General features: G+C 41.8%; 1 protein-coding gene and 1 long non-coding RNA gene across 3 annotated transcripts in view; one reads left to right on the top strand and one right to left on the bottom strand.

Annotated features, from left to right (window-relative positions):
• Fras1 (Fraser extracellular matrix complex subunit 1) overlaps nucleotides 1-14,288 on the top strand; it is a 400,677-nt gene extending 386,389 nt beyond the window's left edge. For both annotated transcript variants that reach the window (XM_076926449.1, XM_076926448.1), the window contains exons 69-74: nucleotides 1,034-1,193; nucleotides 2,023-2,139; nucleotides 6,000-6,166; nucleotides 7,456-7,661; nucleotides 9,689-9,835; nucleotides 10,858-14,288. In XM_076926449.1, coding sequence (XP_076782564.1) covers nucleotides 1,034-1,193; nucleotides 2,023-2,139; nucleotides 6,000-6,166; nucleotides 7,456-7,661; nucleotides 9,689-9,835; nucleotides 10,858-11,451 — 1,391 coding nt within the window. In that variant the 3' untranslated portion in view covers nucleotides 11,452-14,288. The remainder of the gene's footprint in view (nucleotides 1-1,033; nucleotides 1,194-2,022; nucleotides 2,140-5,999; nucleotides 6,167-7,455; nucleotides 7,662-9,688; nucleotides 9,836-10,857) is intronic.
• On the bottom strand, nucleotides 9,184-16,488 carry LOC143439837 (uncharacterized). Its single transcript, XR_013107865.1, has 2 exons — nucleotides 16,354-16,488; nucleotides 9,184-16,048 (listed from the first exon to the last, which is right to left on the bottom strand). It is a non-coding gene; the product is annotated as an uncharacterized LOC143439837 (long non-coding RNA).
• Between the last annotated feature and the right edge of the window lie 996 nt (nucleotides 16,489-17,484).

The raw sequence follows: 17,484 nt of genomic DNA, 5'->3' as shown, positions 1-17,484 counted from the left end.
TAATTCAAACATTCAGAGAAGTTGAAATATTAGAACAATGAAAAATAAAGTCAAGGGTGTTAACATTTTACTATCCATATATGAACACAGACATACTCTTTTAGGTCACTGTATTTGAAAACAAATTGCCATCTTTATGTACATTACGTCAAACACTTCAACAGACATCATCTAAGAACAAAGAAAACAAAGTACCAGTTCATATTCAGTGAACGCAACGCAGAATAATAGTTTTTGTATAAATTGCCCTTTATCTCATAAATGCTTTTCCTACTTGCTTTATGTTTCATTATAATTATAATAATATTATATATATTATATATAATATATATTATATATAATATATATAATATTTATATATAAATATATATTTATATATAATAATATAACATATATATTTATATATAAATATATATTTATATATAAATATATATTTATATATAATAATATATAATATATATATATATATATATATATATATATATATATGAAAGTAGACCCAACCAAACTTCACATTACATTTTGCATGTATTATCTCACTAGTTTATTTCCATCCAGAATAGTCCATCAACTTATCCACCTTAAACACTCACACTGAACCTTAAGAATGATGATGTTAAGTAACCTTTACCTTTTTAGGGACATCTACACTTGTCCCTTTCCACCAAAGACTCAAATAGATCTAAATCTGATTATATCCAACATTGAATTTCTATTCATAAAACACTGAGACCCTAAAATGTATCTGTTGAGATTGAAGTCTGAATATATTCAGTGTTCATTGTCCTATAAATATCCATAGGCTTGTATATGATCTCAGCACATTTCTACATGTTTACACATACATTATATGACCATAATGTCCATTATAAGTAGGGTGGTGGGCTGGTGTAAGATGCTACAGTATCTCAACCATTGAAGGTTATATTCTAAAGGGTATACATGCCCTTAATTCTCTGGTGGAAAAAGAATAATTAGGTCCTTAAGCAAACACAGTAAACCCACAAATCAAGATGGTTTCCCTCTGCAACAGGACAGTTTGTGATGGAGCACCACACACTCCCAGATGTGAAATCTTTCATACTGACTCCAGACCACCTAGGAGGAATTCAGTTTGACCTGCAGCTCTTGTGGAGTGCTCAGACATTTGATTCTCCTCATCAACTCTGGCGAGCCACGAGCTCTTACAACAGGTAAATACCACGATGGAAGCTTCTGGAGCCTGACCTGAAAAGTTTTCAACTTCTTTCAAGGGCTTGAAACATAGACACTTAAAGATTCTTCCAGAAGTTTCTGAATGTTCTCCTTCCTTTCATTTAACCTGCCAGGGCTGGGGCTGCTACCTAGTAGCAAGTCAGTGATAGGCACAGAAACTTCTGGAGAATTTTGCATCTTGTCATAAGCACACTGAGCCCCCACCCCCATGAGAATTTCTAGTGTTCTTCAATTTTGAAAGGGAATGAAGCGGTCGAGTCTGAGAAGGGCACCCTAAAATCAAGAGCTAACCAAATAGAGGTGGATTTCCCTAGGACGCTGCGTCCATTCTGCTCAGGAGAGATGCTGTTTCCATGGTGCCTGCCTCCTTTTCTGCAACATAGCCCGGCATAGTTACATTTTAACAGACAGAAGCTCTTGCATTTAAGGATATGTTAACAGGTTGTCAGTCAACAAGAAATACTAAGCAAATTAGCAAGTTTCCTTAACTCTCTTTGTCATCACCTGAACCTCGGATTTTTATTAGCACTGGGCTTTTTTTTTTTTTTTTTTTTTTTTTTTTTTTTTTTTTTTTTTCCAGCTTCCCTCATAGAAAGGACTTAAGTAAATGAAAAACAAAAAGATTTAACACATTGGGGATAATACTCTGAATGTTAGAATAATTAGAGATGAGTTCCTCAAAGTGGTGCTTACAGAGTTGTCGATGCATAAGTGCCACCTGAGCCCTGCTTAATGAAGTCCTGTCTGTCTGAGGCTAAGTCATCATCAGGTATTACCTTGACTACAGTCTGCTCTGCCTGTTTCTAGAAAGGACTATTCCGGGGAGTACACCATCTACCTGATCCCTTGCACTGTGCAGCCTACACAGCCATGGGTGGACCCAGGAGAGAAGTCTTTGGCTTGCACTGCACATGCCCCGGAAAGGTAGGCCAATATAGGTGATCCTCAGTACTCCCATTTCTTGGTTTAAGAATTCTGCTCACTAAAATGTTTTGTAATCCTGAAACAAGTACCCATCGGGCTTCCATAGTCACTCACCAATGTGTAAAAATGTTGAGTCACCCAACAGGCATAGCCCCAGATAAAGCTGAACAAGGGAGTCTTCTGCTTTCCCATGCCAGCTCCCTGAGCACAGTGACCCTTCGTGGTCTATTTAATGCTGTGTGTTTTCAGTTGTGTGCATCTTTTTGGTGGCTTTGCTATTTTAGATGACTCCTAAGCATAGTATCAAAGTGTTTTTTTATCATTTCTAAGCATGTAAGGGCTACCATGTGTCCCAAGGAGTATTAGATAAGCCCCATTCAGGCATGCATGAATTATTGTGATGTTGCTTGTGAACCTCATGTTAACGAATCAACAATGTCTACTAAATAAAGGGATCATTAAATGGACACACACATAAAACAAGGCTGTGTTGGTCTATTGTGAAATGTTGTGACCAGATGTTCATAGAAACTTAGTTCTGTATCTCCTGGGAGAAGGGGGTCCATCACCCACCAACTCAAATTTATAGACATGAACTATGGAGAAGAATAAGAATCAAATATATGGAGCTAGTGAGATGGCTCAGCAGTTAAGAGCTTTGGCTGCTTTTCCAGGGGACCCAGGTTCAATTCCCAGCACCATCATGGCAGCTAACAGCCATTGTAATTCCAGTTACAGGGAGTACAACACCCTCTTTTGGACTGCATGTATACCAGGCACATTTGTAGTGCACTGACATAATGCAGGTAAACACTAATATACATAATAAAATACCATTTAAAATGTAATGGAACGGGCTTGTACCTATCTCAAGCCTGAGACCACAATGAGCCTTGTTCCTTTGTTCAGGTTTTATCAAGTACTTTGCCCTGGTCTGAACACTGATGTTATAAAATTATATTACAACAGTGAATTAAAAGCCACCTAGACCTCAGGCACCTTACAGTTTAGTGCCACCTGTCTGAGGACTGAACAAATGACCTAGAAAAAATGGAGAGAAGATGCTAAAGACAGAATTGGCATTAAGAGAGAACTACTTGAAGTGTTACTTTCACATTGGAAGATTGGAAATTGGATGTTAGATTCAACAGTGGCAGACTCGTTGGCACACAGACTGGTGAGCTCCAGGGCCTACTAACCTGGAGAGAGGAGGTGAATTCAAGAGAGGGAAGCCAGCACGAATAACAGGAATAAAGAGTTTTTCTAAAAGGGATGTAAGATAAGTGCTACACTGACAGATAACAGATGAAAGGCCATACTTTTTCAGAGCTTTTATTGGGTTGTGTTTTAGGGTAGAAAATAGTTCCAAATGTTTGCATGCTGCAGTAGAAGAGAGACAGCAGTAGAGGGACAGTCACAGGACACGAGGGAAGGGCTAACATTAGCTTGGAGCCAAGACAGTTCATCCACTAAACAAGGAAGGCAAGCAGAGCCTATAGATTCTAAAGAAGTGAGAACTGGTAAACTGGGTGACTATGCCTGACAAGGTAGGCATCTGACTGAATCAACATTGGTCAGAAATGAGAGGAACACTGAGGTCTGAGGGAGCAGAGGAAGTAAGCAGAGGGCCGTGAGTACAGCCAGGCAAGCAGGCTAAGTCGTCTTTTAATGGCTGCATTATTGATGGTAAGCAAACTACAGATGTGAACATATGACATGCATTCAATCCATATTGACATATGTGCATATGTGTGTACTTGTGAAATATCACTGCAATCAAGACAATAAACAGCCAGTTCCTCCAAAAGTCTCCTCACACCTCCATCTGTCCCCTTCTCTGGGTGTCCCTTCATCTGTTGTCTGTAACCAGGAGACTGAATTCTCTAGAACCTTATGTAAGCGTTATCATACAATCTCAGTTACTTTTCTCTGGATCATCTCACTTGGCAAGCTTATTTGGTTTTCTGCACTACTGTGTAAGTAGTTTCTTTCTATTATTGCTGAGTTGTATTACATGGTATGGAAATGGCAATTTATCAGTTTATCATTTGATAGGCAGTTGGGTTTCTTTCCAACTTGGAACTTCTTTTAAAAATAAATCTGCCTTGAATATGTATGTGCAAGCCTTAAATGAACACATGTTTTGTGTTTTCTTCTGTAAATACCTAGGAGTAAGACAGCTGGATCAACTGGTTGGTGTGTATTGAAATTAAAAAGTTGGCACACTGTTTTCCCAGGTGATGTGTAGACATCTCTGTATACTATGGCTGTGTAAAACTGTCCCAGGTCCTTGATGCTCTGGGAAGAGTGTTCAGGAAACACCTGCTATGGGTTGAAGAATTAATGCTGTGATAAGAGATGGGAGATGCTGAAAATACAGGAGATAATGAGTGAGGTGTTTGAAAATGGAATCTGGGGTGCTTGTCCATAGTAGAAAGCAGGCGGCTGCCATTAGGAACAAAGCCCATGGAAGGTAAGGGAGTCAGGGCACAGAGAGGGAAAGATTTACATGGCTTATCTGTCTGGATGTTAAGCGCCATAATTGGTGGTTGGGATAGCACTTCAGAGTATCCACATTAGCCACATAGAGGAGAGATAGTGACAGGAAAATACAAAGGACACAGGCATGTTATCTGTTGGGACATGCTAAGAAATTTTATTCTTCACTAAAAGAAGTTTAGTTATGAAATCCTTTAGCTATTCCAGGAAATTTATATGTAACTAATTTGTATTTAGCCCCAGCCTTAAGAAACAGAATATTCCTAATGCTTTGGGGGTTTTGTTTTTATTTTTGTTTATTTTATTGGGGTATGGTGTTCTTTTGCTTTGTTTTTGAGGAGTCTTGCTGGGTGGCCCAGACTGGGCTTGACCTTCCTATATAGCCCAGGCTGGACATGAATCCAGTCTTCATGCTTTCAGCCTCCCAAGTCCTGGGTTAAAGGCATGCATCACTATGTCCACTGACTGGCCCTGTCCAGACACTGACAGTGCTCTCTACACAAGCTCTCCTTTCTCCTACCCAAGTGGCCCTCTAACAGCATGGTTTTTCTTAGACTCCCTGGTTTGTTTTATGATGGTGCTTCATGTCGCTTTCAAATGGCTTTCTGTGTTTTCAGTCTCTCCCTGGTTTTTATTGTTATTTGTGTGTATATATGTGTATGTGTGTATATGCACATATTCATGTATGCACCTGTGCATATGTGCACACCAGAGTAGTCGATACTGAGTCCTTTCTTCTATCACCCCTCTATCTTTTCTTTAATTAATCTTTTTACACAATATATATTTTTTATACGACAGAGAGTTGGAAAGCAACTAACATCAACCTCTGGCCTCTACATGTGGATACATAGACATATGCCCCCCACACATGCATGCATTCACCCTATACATATCATACACAGAGAGAGAGAGAGAGAGAGAGAGAGAGAGAGAGAGAGAGAGAGAGAGAGAGATATTGTGAGGGCAAAAAAGTGCAAATGGTACCAATGAGTTCTAAAGACTAAATTATCCTGGTAAGTCTAGGCTAGGCTAGGGATATGGTTCAGTTGGCAGAGTGTTGAAGCAATCTCAGCACTATAGAAACTGAGTGTGTAGGGTGGTGGGATGCATGCCTATTCCTCTAGCACCTGAAAGGAAAGAGGAGGGAAATATCAAAACTGTCTTCAACTACATGAGACCCTGTCTCAAAAATTAAAAATGAATAAAGGAGCAGATTATCCTCATGAAGACATTCAGTACATGGTCAGCCCCCACAGCAAAGCTTCCTGCACTGCCAAAAGGGCCAGGCAAAGAGGATAACTCAAATGCCCATGGGAGGTTGACCCTGCCCTAAAGTGGCTCTCATTCCCCCCATCTAGGTTCCTGATACCCATTGCATTCCAGCAGACCAACAGGCCTGTGCCAGTTGTGTACTCGCTCAATACTGAGTTTCAGCTCTGCAATAATGAGAAGGTATTCTTGATGGATCCCAACATATCTGATATGTCACTGGCAGAGATGGATTACAAAGGCGCCTTCTCCAAAGGTGAGTTTCTTCCTCCAGCTGTGGTCAGTGGCTCTGCCTTGATAGTGAGGGACTCTGCATGAGTCCCAGGGCTAGATGCATATCTTTACCCATACCTCAGTCAGCTAGCTCTTCAGGAAACATCTCTCAGGCCTCCATTTTAGGGCAGGCAAGGTAGAAGTAAGGAAAAGACCCACATTCTTCCTTCAATTTATAGATGACATCACAGTCCCAGTGCTCTGGAGACTGGCAGTGTTGCACCATGGGAAAGCACTGGTGTGGGTGGTAAGAGAACTGGCATTTCTAATGCTTGTTGACATCAGAACATGGTGTGTGAGTTGGGTAACTCAGAACTCCCTGAAGAGCTCTCAGTATTACCCCTGTTGCCTCTCAGCTGTATTTCTGTTACCGTGAACCTCCCTGGCATAAGTCACTTAAGGGAACAATGACAGACCTATCTTTTGAGCTCTTGGAAGAAATAAGGTGAATAAGAATTAAATAAAAAAAAATTATAAGGAACTTGAGACCATATGAGATACCTTAAAAGAAAGTTTCCACACTAGGATTCACACCAACCCAGTGCTTAGCACTTTTCCATGGACTTGTTTTGCCTAGAGTATGCCGTCCTGTCTCCCTCCCCAAAATGTTCTGACAAATGCTTGCTCATGTTTCAGGAGACAGCTCAGAGATCACCTCTCCTCAAACCCCTCTACATCTCTCCCAAAGCAGATTCTATAATAGCCCTGCACCCCTTTAACCCCAAGCCCTTTCCTCTGTCATGGTAGGTGACATACAGTCTTGTACAAGCTATCAGAGTGAGTCACCAAGGCAAAGTGCCCCCAGTCTCAATCCTACCTTCAACACTTGCAATTGTGGTGACTTTTGACAATTCACTCAGCCACCTGGTGCCTCAGTCTCCTCAGCTAGAAGGCTATAAGCACCCCCATGCCTTTTACTGTGTGAGAAAAGCTTAGTATAGTATGTGGCAATTGCTGAATTTGATAAATGCTATCAATAAATGTTATTAATCTCTTTGCTCTCATTTCTGTCCCCTCATTTGCATGTCACTCACCTCTGTATCCCTCGTGCAGAGCTGAGTGGCTGCCATGTCATAAATGTTTCCGGAATACCAACGAATTAGAGGAGCAATAAATGATGAAATGGGTATTTCAGGGGCACGTGGGGTCAGAGCTTTTCACAGAAAGGGCACTTTTCACTGTGAGGAAGTGTGTTAAGTCCTCTCTGCCTTTGACACGTCTTTCTCTTTAACCTCTAAGTTCAGTCTAGCCGGTACTTTTCAATCTTTCCAGGTCAGATCCTTTACGGCCGAGTCCTTTGGAATCCTGAACAAAACCTTCATTCTGCTTACAAACTGCAGCTGGAGAAAGTCTATCTTTGTACCGGCAAGGATGGCTACGTGCCTTTCTTTGACCCTACGGGGACAATCTACAATGAAGGGCCACAGTACGGATGCATTCAGCCTAATAAACACCTGAAGCACAGATTCCTGCTGCTGGTACGCTCTTCCTGTGCTGAAGCTGAGGAGCAGCCAGTGAGACACTGTCTTGGCTGCGAATCCTAATGAAAACAGTTTCTTTTCCTCTATATTTGTTTTTATTGTTCTTTCTCTGGCCAGTTACCTACAACATTTCCAGTTTACTGGTTATGGTGGGTGGCGAGGTATGCTGTTGTTGATATTCCAGAAAAAGGAAACTCTAAACCAGTCTTTCTTCAGGTTGGTTCAAAGGCCCTGAGTGGCACTTACACTCCTTCCAAGTGTCTACGCGGTTAAAATTGCTCCCCTAATACAATGGCGCTCTGCCCTTTTCACACACACATCCTCACCAGAAAGTTTAGTAGTAGAATTCAGATTCTACCTTGTCCTTGGAGGCTGGAGAGATGGCTCAGTGGTTAAGAGCATGTATTACTCTTGCAGAAGACTCAGCTTGGTTCCCATTACCCACATCAGGACACTCACAACCCCTAGGGAATCTAATGCCCTCTTCTGGCACAGGTCAAGCACTCAATTGTGTATGTGTGTGTGTGTGCACACAGACACACACACACACAAACAGACACACTATCGAAGGAGGAAAACGAGGGGGAGGAGGAAGAAGAAGAGGAGGAGGAGGAGGGGGAAAATATCACCAAGTTTTGAAGAATATCTAGGGAAGGGTGAGAGTACAGCTCAATCAGTAAAGTGCTTGCCATTCGAGTGTGAGGGACTGAGTTTGAGCCTCATAACCAACATAAAGAGTGGGTACCTATAATACTAGCACAGAAGGGACAGAGACAAGAGCATATCTGTAACTCACTGGCCATCCAGTCAAGGAGCTCCAATTTTGGTGAAAAACTCATCTCAAAATTAGGGTGAAAAAGTGATTGAGGAACATACCCAATATCAATGTTAGGAATCCACACACAAGTACACACTCCCACACTAGCATGTCCATATAACACACAACTGTATCATTTATCTCTATCTATCTATCTATCTATCTATCTATCTATCTATCTAATATATATATATAGGCATAATATATATGTAAATATATATATACACACATATATGTGTGTATATATATATCACATATCCTAAATTACCTAGAAAAGTTATAAATATATAGCTTTTATATATTTTATATAAAATAATATATAATAATTATTATATTAATATAAGTATATTAGTACAATATATTATTATTTTATAATAATATATTATAAAATATTATATTTTATATAAAATAATATATAATATATTTTAAAAGATTTTATACTATATTTTTCATATAAAATTATAAAAGTTCCAACTGTATAGCTGTGTTTGAAGCTAGATTTTCTTCATATATCAGCTAAAATAGCATACTTTTAAATATTTAAAATTTAAACTAGCACAAAACAACTGACTGAATGCAAAAGCACTTAGCAGAATGTCAAAAAAACAGACCACTTTGGGGAAAGAGATAAATGTGGGTATGTTTCACTAAAAATTATCATTTAGGTCAGCATGTAATGAACTTTTCATTGTAAATTTAAAATGAATTAATACAGGGGGATTTTATTGAATTGTTCAGGTTTAACTATTAACATAGTAAATGTTGATAGATGCAAATCACATAAATAGAAGCTCGTTGAGATGTTTGGATTTTAGCTGTGGAAAGAACCCTAAGACTAAGTAGCTTGAGAACCAGTGGTCAGCTGCATATGTTCAACCTTTGAACAAGCAAAATGAATTCATCCACAAGACTCGTGTCAAGGCCTTTGTGGATGACTAACAACATCAAAATATCACACACATGTGCACATGCATGTGCACACACACACACATTTACATACAATTGACTAAGCTGTGGTCTGTGAAAAACAGATTAGACAGAACCTTCCAGAATCCTCCCTTTGTGGTGTCCAGAGGCAGCACTGACTTGGAGAGAAACCTTGCTCAGTACACATTCTCCTCACCCAACACACAGAAGGAGGAAGAACATCCCCCTCTTCTCAGTATCACCTGTCAAATGTCTTATCTATTGCTCTTTCTAATCATAGGACCGTAGCCAGCCAGAGGTCACCGACAAGTACTTCCACGATGTGCCTTTTGAGGCCCACTTTGCTTCCGAGTTGCCCGATTTCCAGGTGGTCAGCAGCATGCCCGGCGTGGATGGATTTACCCTCAAAGTAGATGCCCTCTATAAGGTGACTCTGTTTCTTTTGATAACCTTCTGCTGGGAGGCCTTTTGCATTGTTATTAAGCCTATCATTCACTCACAAGTGTTCCCTAGCCTCAGTAGAGCAAAGCAAGGATGAAATTCTTGGATTTGCATCTGAGCGTCTGTCATTGTCCATCAGTACATGGGCTTTTCTGATTTTTTTCCTGTGTTCTTTTAAATTGCTACCTTTGGGGCTGTCTGCTGAACCAGCTGATTTTACAGGCATTGGAAAAACACTAAACAAAGTCCTAAGTACAATGTTCAAGTTAGAGATACAACTGATCAGCATCAGATGGGGGGAAATACCCTAAGTTATAGCAACAAACATGAAACAACAAGGTCAAATTTTGCATTATTCTATCTCCAAGTAGCTATCCATGACCTTGGGTTTCAGGACTATCACTAATCATTTGAAGTTATTTCAAAGCCATGAGGCATTCCCAGACAGCCAGATGAGGAGGCAGTCAAGAGCTCCATGGTGGTCCTCTTGGGAGTGATCCAGGAAGTGTTCAAGTTCAGCAAATTCTTGTCAGGAATCTGTATATTGTGCTCAGAATTGTTTAGTGAAAATTTCTTGCCTGACTCCATTTTAACTGTACGTCATCAGTAAGTAGTAAGCTAACATAAGGAGCGATCAAAGGGCACGGAGAATAAATGCAATGGCTAACAGTGTTATTTCACTGCTATTAATAAAGACCAGTAACTCATAAGCATTCATTTAGCTAAAGAGACCATGAAATAAATTAGTAGGCTATTCTACATAAGTGAGGACATAGAAAAGAATGTGTATATCTAAGATCACCTTAATCTGGAAATGAAACACAATCCCTAACCTAATTCAGTTCCTAACCTAATTCAGTTCCATCTTAGGACCTAGAACATTCATCTTTAATACTTTAAGACCATTTCTCAGTCCAGTCTTATCGTAGCAGATGTCTTTCCATTTCCCTTCTTCTGAAATGACCTCTGGACAACCTGTGTCTTGTCTCTGTCTCTCTTGTCCTGCAGGTGGAAGCAGGACACCAGTGGTATCTCCAGGTGATCTACATCATCGGCCCTGACAGCATCTCAAGGCCTCGGGTCCAGCGCTCCCTCATGGCCTCTCTGAGGCGCCACCGAAGGGACCTGGTGGACCCCAGTGGCTGGTTGTCTCTTGATGACTCCCTCATCTATGACAACGAAGGAGACCAAGTCAAGAACGGCACCAACATGAAGTCCCTGAACCTGGAGATGCAGGAGCCTGTTATAGCTGCTTCCCTGTCACAAACTGGAGCCTCTATTGGCAGTGCCCTGGCCGCCATCATGCTTCTTCTGTTGCTGTTTCTGGTGGTCTGTTTCGTCACTAGGAAATGCCAGAAGCAAAAGAAGAAACAGCCTCCAGAGGACACTCTGGAGGAATACCCCCTGAATACCAAGGTGGATGTAGCCAAGAGAAACACAGACAAGGTGGAGAAGAATGCCAACAGACAGTACTGTACTGTGCGCAACGTCAACATACTGAGTGACAGTGAGGGGTATTATATGTTCAAAGGTGCTAGAGTAAAAAAACTGAATCTGGAGGTCAGAGTCCATAACAATTTACAAGATGGGACAGAAGTTTAATGAGAAGACCCGAGGTGTATTTTCATTTTTTCTAAAATCATTTTTATAAAAACAAGGAGAAATACTGGTATTTTTATAATCTTTCAAATTAAAAAAAAAAAAGGGAAAACTAGCTTTGAGCGGCAGACAGCACACATCGCATGCATCAAGTCACAACTGAGCTACCTCATGAAACAGAACCACTGAGACACTCCCTCCCCCAGAGTGTCCGGGTAGGGGTATGCCTACAGGTCCCTGTAACAGCCTCAGTGGTCACACAGAGCGACTTTGTAAGGCTGACTGTAGAAGTGTTTCAGAATTAGGACAGAAACCAGACGGTAAGCTTCACTGATTGAATCGAGAAAGCTGGGCTCCATGGGCAGCAGATACCGGAGCATACAAAGCCTTTAGTTTCTTCCTCTGCCCAGCTTTCTTCTGTGTGGGCTTTTCTGGACTTCTAGACACAGAATACAGAATGCTGACACACAGATTCCACTAACGATTCTGATCAGCACAACTTAGATATCTGTGTACTATTTCTACTTACTGCCCTATGTGGCCTGGCCTCTAAGTACACTTGGCTTTTCTAGAGACCTTTTTGATGGGGATCTCAACATGCTCTAGACTGTGCTTGTCTATGTGTACTTAAAGGGGAGGGCTCCAGCCAGGGTGATGAAGAACGCTTCAGAGTACCACAGCCTCTGAGTGCCAGAAATACTTTAAAACTCAACCCCACTTCCCCAGGCTATCTGTGGTTCTTCAATGCAATGGGAGCTCGTGTGTTTGAGGTTTTTCATTTTGTTAGTGCTTTTTGGAAAGTAAGCAAATTATTTGAGTAAGCAAATTTTCTGGAGGTAGGAATGAAACCAGAGTTAACCCATATACATGAGGCACTGTCCCTGGTGCGATGGTCCAGGAACTTCTCTCTGGGGGTTCTTTTCTGGTAGCTCAGGCACTTGATTTCCCCCACATCAGTACATGACAACGCACATACATGTGGCTTTTACATAGCATAGTGTTCAAATATCGACTTGAATATTCTGTGAGTGGCATTGCACACAACTTGCTTTTGTTTTCTGTCTGTTTCTACCTTACTGGTAAAACCTGAAGCGTGCACATTGTGTTTTCACCAGAGGCACAATTCCATTAGCCAGAAGCGAATGCTTTTCCGGTGCATGGCACATCCATCCTATCAGTGAGTCAATCACAGAGCATCCGAGTTGTGTAGTATCTGTATGGAAATGACCCAAACTCTGAGAACATTCCAGACTCCTACTAAAATCGAGAAAGAACGAACCATGAAAATTTTACAGGCAACTCTGCAGATCCCCAAGCTTGAGAGCAGAGCCTGTGTGAGCCACAGCTCTCCTTTCTTCAGTAGTGCCTTGCACATTACACGCATGCCAGAAATGTTTGTTGAGTGAATGAATGGACGGCATGCTGAGTGAATGACAGGGAGTAAGCTGAGGAAGAGGAGGAGAGACGGATGCTGGCAGTATTACAGGGCGTGTAGAAATGTCGCTGTTGTATTTGGATTCTGAAATACTCTTTCAACTAAGAGAGAGAGAGAGAAAAGAGCATACGTTTAAGTGGGTATGGCTGGTGGTATTTCTGAGGAATCAGAAACAGAAATGGTTGCGAAACTGTATGAGCTGCATATTGGCTTCCAGAACAAGAGGTTTGGGAGAAAGCCGATTTCACATTTCAAGAGTAATGCAGTGTGTTCAGGACAGGAGAGGTTAGTTGAGCCCAGAAATTCCTGGCTGGTCAGGTGCTACTTCAGACCAGCTTGCATAATTCAGGGCAGAAATTCTGGAATCGCTTCAGGAATCTGGAATTGATACCCATCTCATGCAGCAAAGCTGATGAACCACACCCTGAATCTCCAGGACAACCGAGGGGGCTAGAGCATAGACAGGGAGCCAGTCATCTGTAAAGCAGCTTCCCATTGGCCCATTACTGGTCACACCTGCCAGGATGTTCACACAGTAGAGTGGGGACTTTCAATGGGCTCCACACACACCTTGCTTTACACCCAGTGGGACACATACTTGTGAAGAGGCAGCAGAGCCTGGCGTGGGGAGGCTAAATCCTTTGTGTACAAGGTGGGCAGTGAAAGACATGAGCCTGTGTGGACCTGGTCGTGGTGAATTCTTGATGAACAGCCCCTAAAATAGCCCTGCCTCCCAGCCTCGCCCCTACAGCCACTTTATTAGAAGCCAGCCTTCTCTTGTGGATGCAGGAAGCGTTAAGAAATGTAGAGATGAGATTTGCCTTTTGAGTGATGTCGAATCGTTCATTTCATTTGCGTGTTGTACTTCATCTTTGGGACTGGATAATTTGATGACTAATGTGGGTTCTATTTCAGTGAAAGCTTTGCTTTCAGCTGTTTCTTACTTCTTCACTAATGCCTTGTGTGTGTTTTTACTAACCTTTTAGATCTTACCTTCAGGTGAGAAGAACAGAAAAAACCCTCAGTAGGGTTGCTCCTTGCCGCCAGGTGCTGACTGTGAAGGTCAAAACTGTTTGCACCATTTTTCTGCCTTGCCTGTCCCTTTATTGTACCAAGGTCTTTGGAAAACCCCTGCAGGGTCCTATTGCTGGGTGGGAAATTATGTGGCAAAGTGCACAATCTTGACAATAAGCGTTCTCGGTCTCCTGTAGGTTTTTGTTATTCCTGGTTATTCCCTGCTCAGACTTGAGGAAAACGTTTGTGGTGCTGTCAACCTGTGTTCTTGATCCTCAAATGACTTTTTTTTTTGTATGAATTTGTGTGTTACGAATTTCTGATTTCTCCAATAGCATATGCCACTATATAAATTTGTATCAATAATAAATGACGGCCTGGTTGTCCTCTGTTTGCTTGACTCTGTTCTTTTTTCATTATTCATCTCATGAGCATAGACACTGCACTGAGCTGGTACAGTATTCCTCAACCTGAGGCTTTTTTTAAAAAAAAAAAAGAGAAAAACTACTTTTGAATCTGAAACATACTAACTCTGCTACGAGCCAGATGCTGAATAAATTATAGTCTTGGATCTAGCCTTGCTTTTGCGGTCAGAACAAAGAGAAATAAATAATGTAATTCCCATGTGAGCTCAGTAGGATGAATGTTGTCATCAACCCTCCCCAAGATCCCTGACACAGTGTGAGCAGGGCTAAGTCTTTCTCTGTTGCACAAGCAAAGGATGGCTAAGTGTCTCTCAAATGCCACCCAGATGATCAGATCTCCAAATGAGTTTATTGGCTTGTGAAGGACACAGCGGCTGAGACAGAATAGGACTGAGCCCAAGCAATTTTGGCATTCTGCAAGCCTGTGCATTTGTGTGCCTTTACCCTCTGATAATATGAAACACTGCCAAGGACAGTGCCCAGCATGGCTCGGTTGGCACATTTGCAAACTCAGCAAGATCTGAAAACTCAGCACACTTTTATAAAAGCTGGAGAAGAGACGCCATCCATGTTCAAGCCCCTAAATTCCCTACTGCAATCTCCAAACCCTCTTCAAGTCCTACTCCCATATTGTTACCCCATACCTGACAGCGCTCAGCCTTGGAGTGCATTTCTCTAGAGCGCAGGAAGGAACAGTTCCAAAAACCAGTTTCTAAACTTTTAAGATTGGCTACAAAACATGCTTCTGAGATTTGAAGTTTCACGGCCATAAAATTTAGGAATTTTGAGTGGCAGAATATTCATCTCTATTTAGAATTTACAGTGTCTCATGGGGATTTTAAAACTGGAAACTGAGGGAGGAACCAATAGCCAGCCTATGTTACTACCCTCAGCCACATGAAACTGAGGGTCTTACAAATCATGACAAGTTCACAATAGAGATTTGTATGTCTCTACCTCATATTAGGATACCAGAATGAATGTCTTTTATAGATACTTTCCTCAAATGAGCTGGAGAGAGCTCTGACAAAAGCCCATCAGGATAGTGCGTTGGGTTAATAGCCTTGTCACAGTCTAGGGACAATGTCAAATGATGGACTGAGTATGTCTGGCAAACAACCAAGGACCATGGCCCTGTTACAATTTCTACTTTATCCTACAACCATTCTGAGGCAAGTGCCCTTGATAATTTTCTTTTAAAATTTCAAATGAATACCCGAATTTCAAAGCCTTAAAAAGCAGACCGTGGGTAGCTTACTATTGGACTCAGGTTCCTATTACCTGATTGTGCTTGTGCTGAAAGAGTCCCATCTCTCAGTTTACGTAATCTGACAGAACCATGCTGCAAGCCTTTCTTTCTTTCTGGCAGAAGTTTCATCCTTAGTTCTGTTTTGGTTTAAAGCAATCAGGTTCTAAAACTAGTCAACACATGATAAAAGTTTATTAGGGTCCAGCCTCTGGGACAATTTCCAAAAGTTGTTCAAAACCAGATGTAAGATATACCCTCAACCTCCCACTGAGAAATGTTTCAAAAGTGTTTTGGGCCCTAAATAAAATTCCAGTATACGATGTACCACAGTCTCCTGCCCATCCACCTGTTGAAAGACATCTTGGTTGCTTTCACATTTCCACAGTTACGAGTAAAACTGGTATAAATATCCACGTGTAGTTGTTAGTGAGTACATAGGTTCCGTGGTATTTGGACAAACAGCAGTAAGTGCAATTCCTGGATTGAATAATAAGTATATTTAGTTTTGTAAGAACCAACTAAATTACCTTCCCTATGACTGACCAGCAATCTGTTCCACATGGTCAAGCTTGTTAGTAAGTTTTCAAACCTGACCAGACCACCTACAGGGATCAGTGGGTAAAAGGCACTTGCCACTAAGCTGAACTGTTGTGGTAAATCTCCAACCCAAATAAGTCCAGTCAAGAAAAACACAACTCAGTATTTATGGATATAAACTGGAGGCCTAGATTGGGCAGATTTACCACTGTAGTACTCTATTCCCCAGCTATGAGATCCCTTACAACTTGCGATTTTTCCAGGCCATGTTCTTCTCCTCCGCTGTCCTTCCACCTCCGTTGCCTCTCTCCAGTCGACTTCCTCTTCTGACTCCTCCCCTTCTGACTCCTCCCCTAAGCCTTTTTTCCACCTCCCCTTCTACTGCCCAATCACTGGCTCTAGCCTTTAGTTTACAAATTCAATTGGACAGAAGGTTCACAAAAGAACTGATTCACTCCTCCTCCTCTGCAGCCCCTCCCAGGAAAGTGGAACTACCATCAAAACAAGAGGCTGGGGCTACCCACAACACTTAACCACCGGAGTTCACATTCCACTGTGCCTGTGAACACACACACACACACTCGCTCACGCGTGCACACACACACAAACATGCCATCTGACTTATTCCACGCACGACTGCCCTGATATTAAGTGACTGTCTTGGGGTTTCTATTGCTGGGATAAAACCACTGTGGCAAAAAGCAACTTGAGGAGGAAGGAGTTTGTTTCAGTTTATGCTTCTGCAGCACGCCCTGCCACTGAAAGAAGTCAGGACAGGAACCCAGACAGGGAACCTGGAACTGAAAGCAAGAGTTCACGCAGAGGCCATGGGAAGAATGCTAAATCCTATCTTGCTCTCCAGGACTTGATCAGTCTATTGCCCTAAAGGCATCCATGACCAGCAGCCCAGGGGTAGCACCACCTACAATGGCCTGGGCCCTCTCACCTTAACCTCTAATTAAGAAAACAACGCCCTAAAGACTTGCCCACAACCCCAATTTTAGGGAGTCACTTTTCTCAATTGAGGTTCTCTGTTTTCAAATGACTCTAATTGTGGGGAGAAGACACAAAAGGGCCATTCTAGTGGACTTTAATGTTTATCCTCCTTGACTTACCTGTGGTCCCGAAGGGCTCTAAAACACCGCGGAGCTTCTCTAAGCTCCAATTCTCCCTTTAGCGCCAACAGGCCCATTGGAGAGACTTCCCAGACTCCTGCGTTCAAAATCTAGCTCTGCCGTTCTGTGTGACTCGACCTCCTTTGCCTGTGTGACTCCTTACTCATAAAATGAGTACAACCGCATCTGTCTTGTAGCGTGGTTATTATGTGGGATTTAGAATAATGGTGCCTGGCACGAAGGACCCTCTAGGTTAGTGTT

This window comes from Arvicanthis niloticus, chromosome 27, assembly GCF_011762505.2.
Source record: "Arvicanthis niloticus isolate mArvNil1 chromosome 27, mArvNil1.pat.X, whole genome shotgun sequence".
NCBI classification, from domain to species: Eukaryota; Metazoa; Chordata; class Mammalia; order Rodentia; family Muridae; genus Arvicanthis; species Arvicanthis niloticus.
This window is presented reverse-complemented; position numbering and strand designations above follow the sequence as displayed.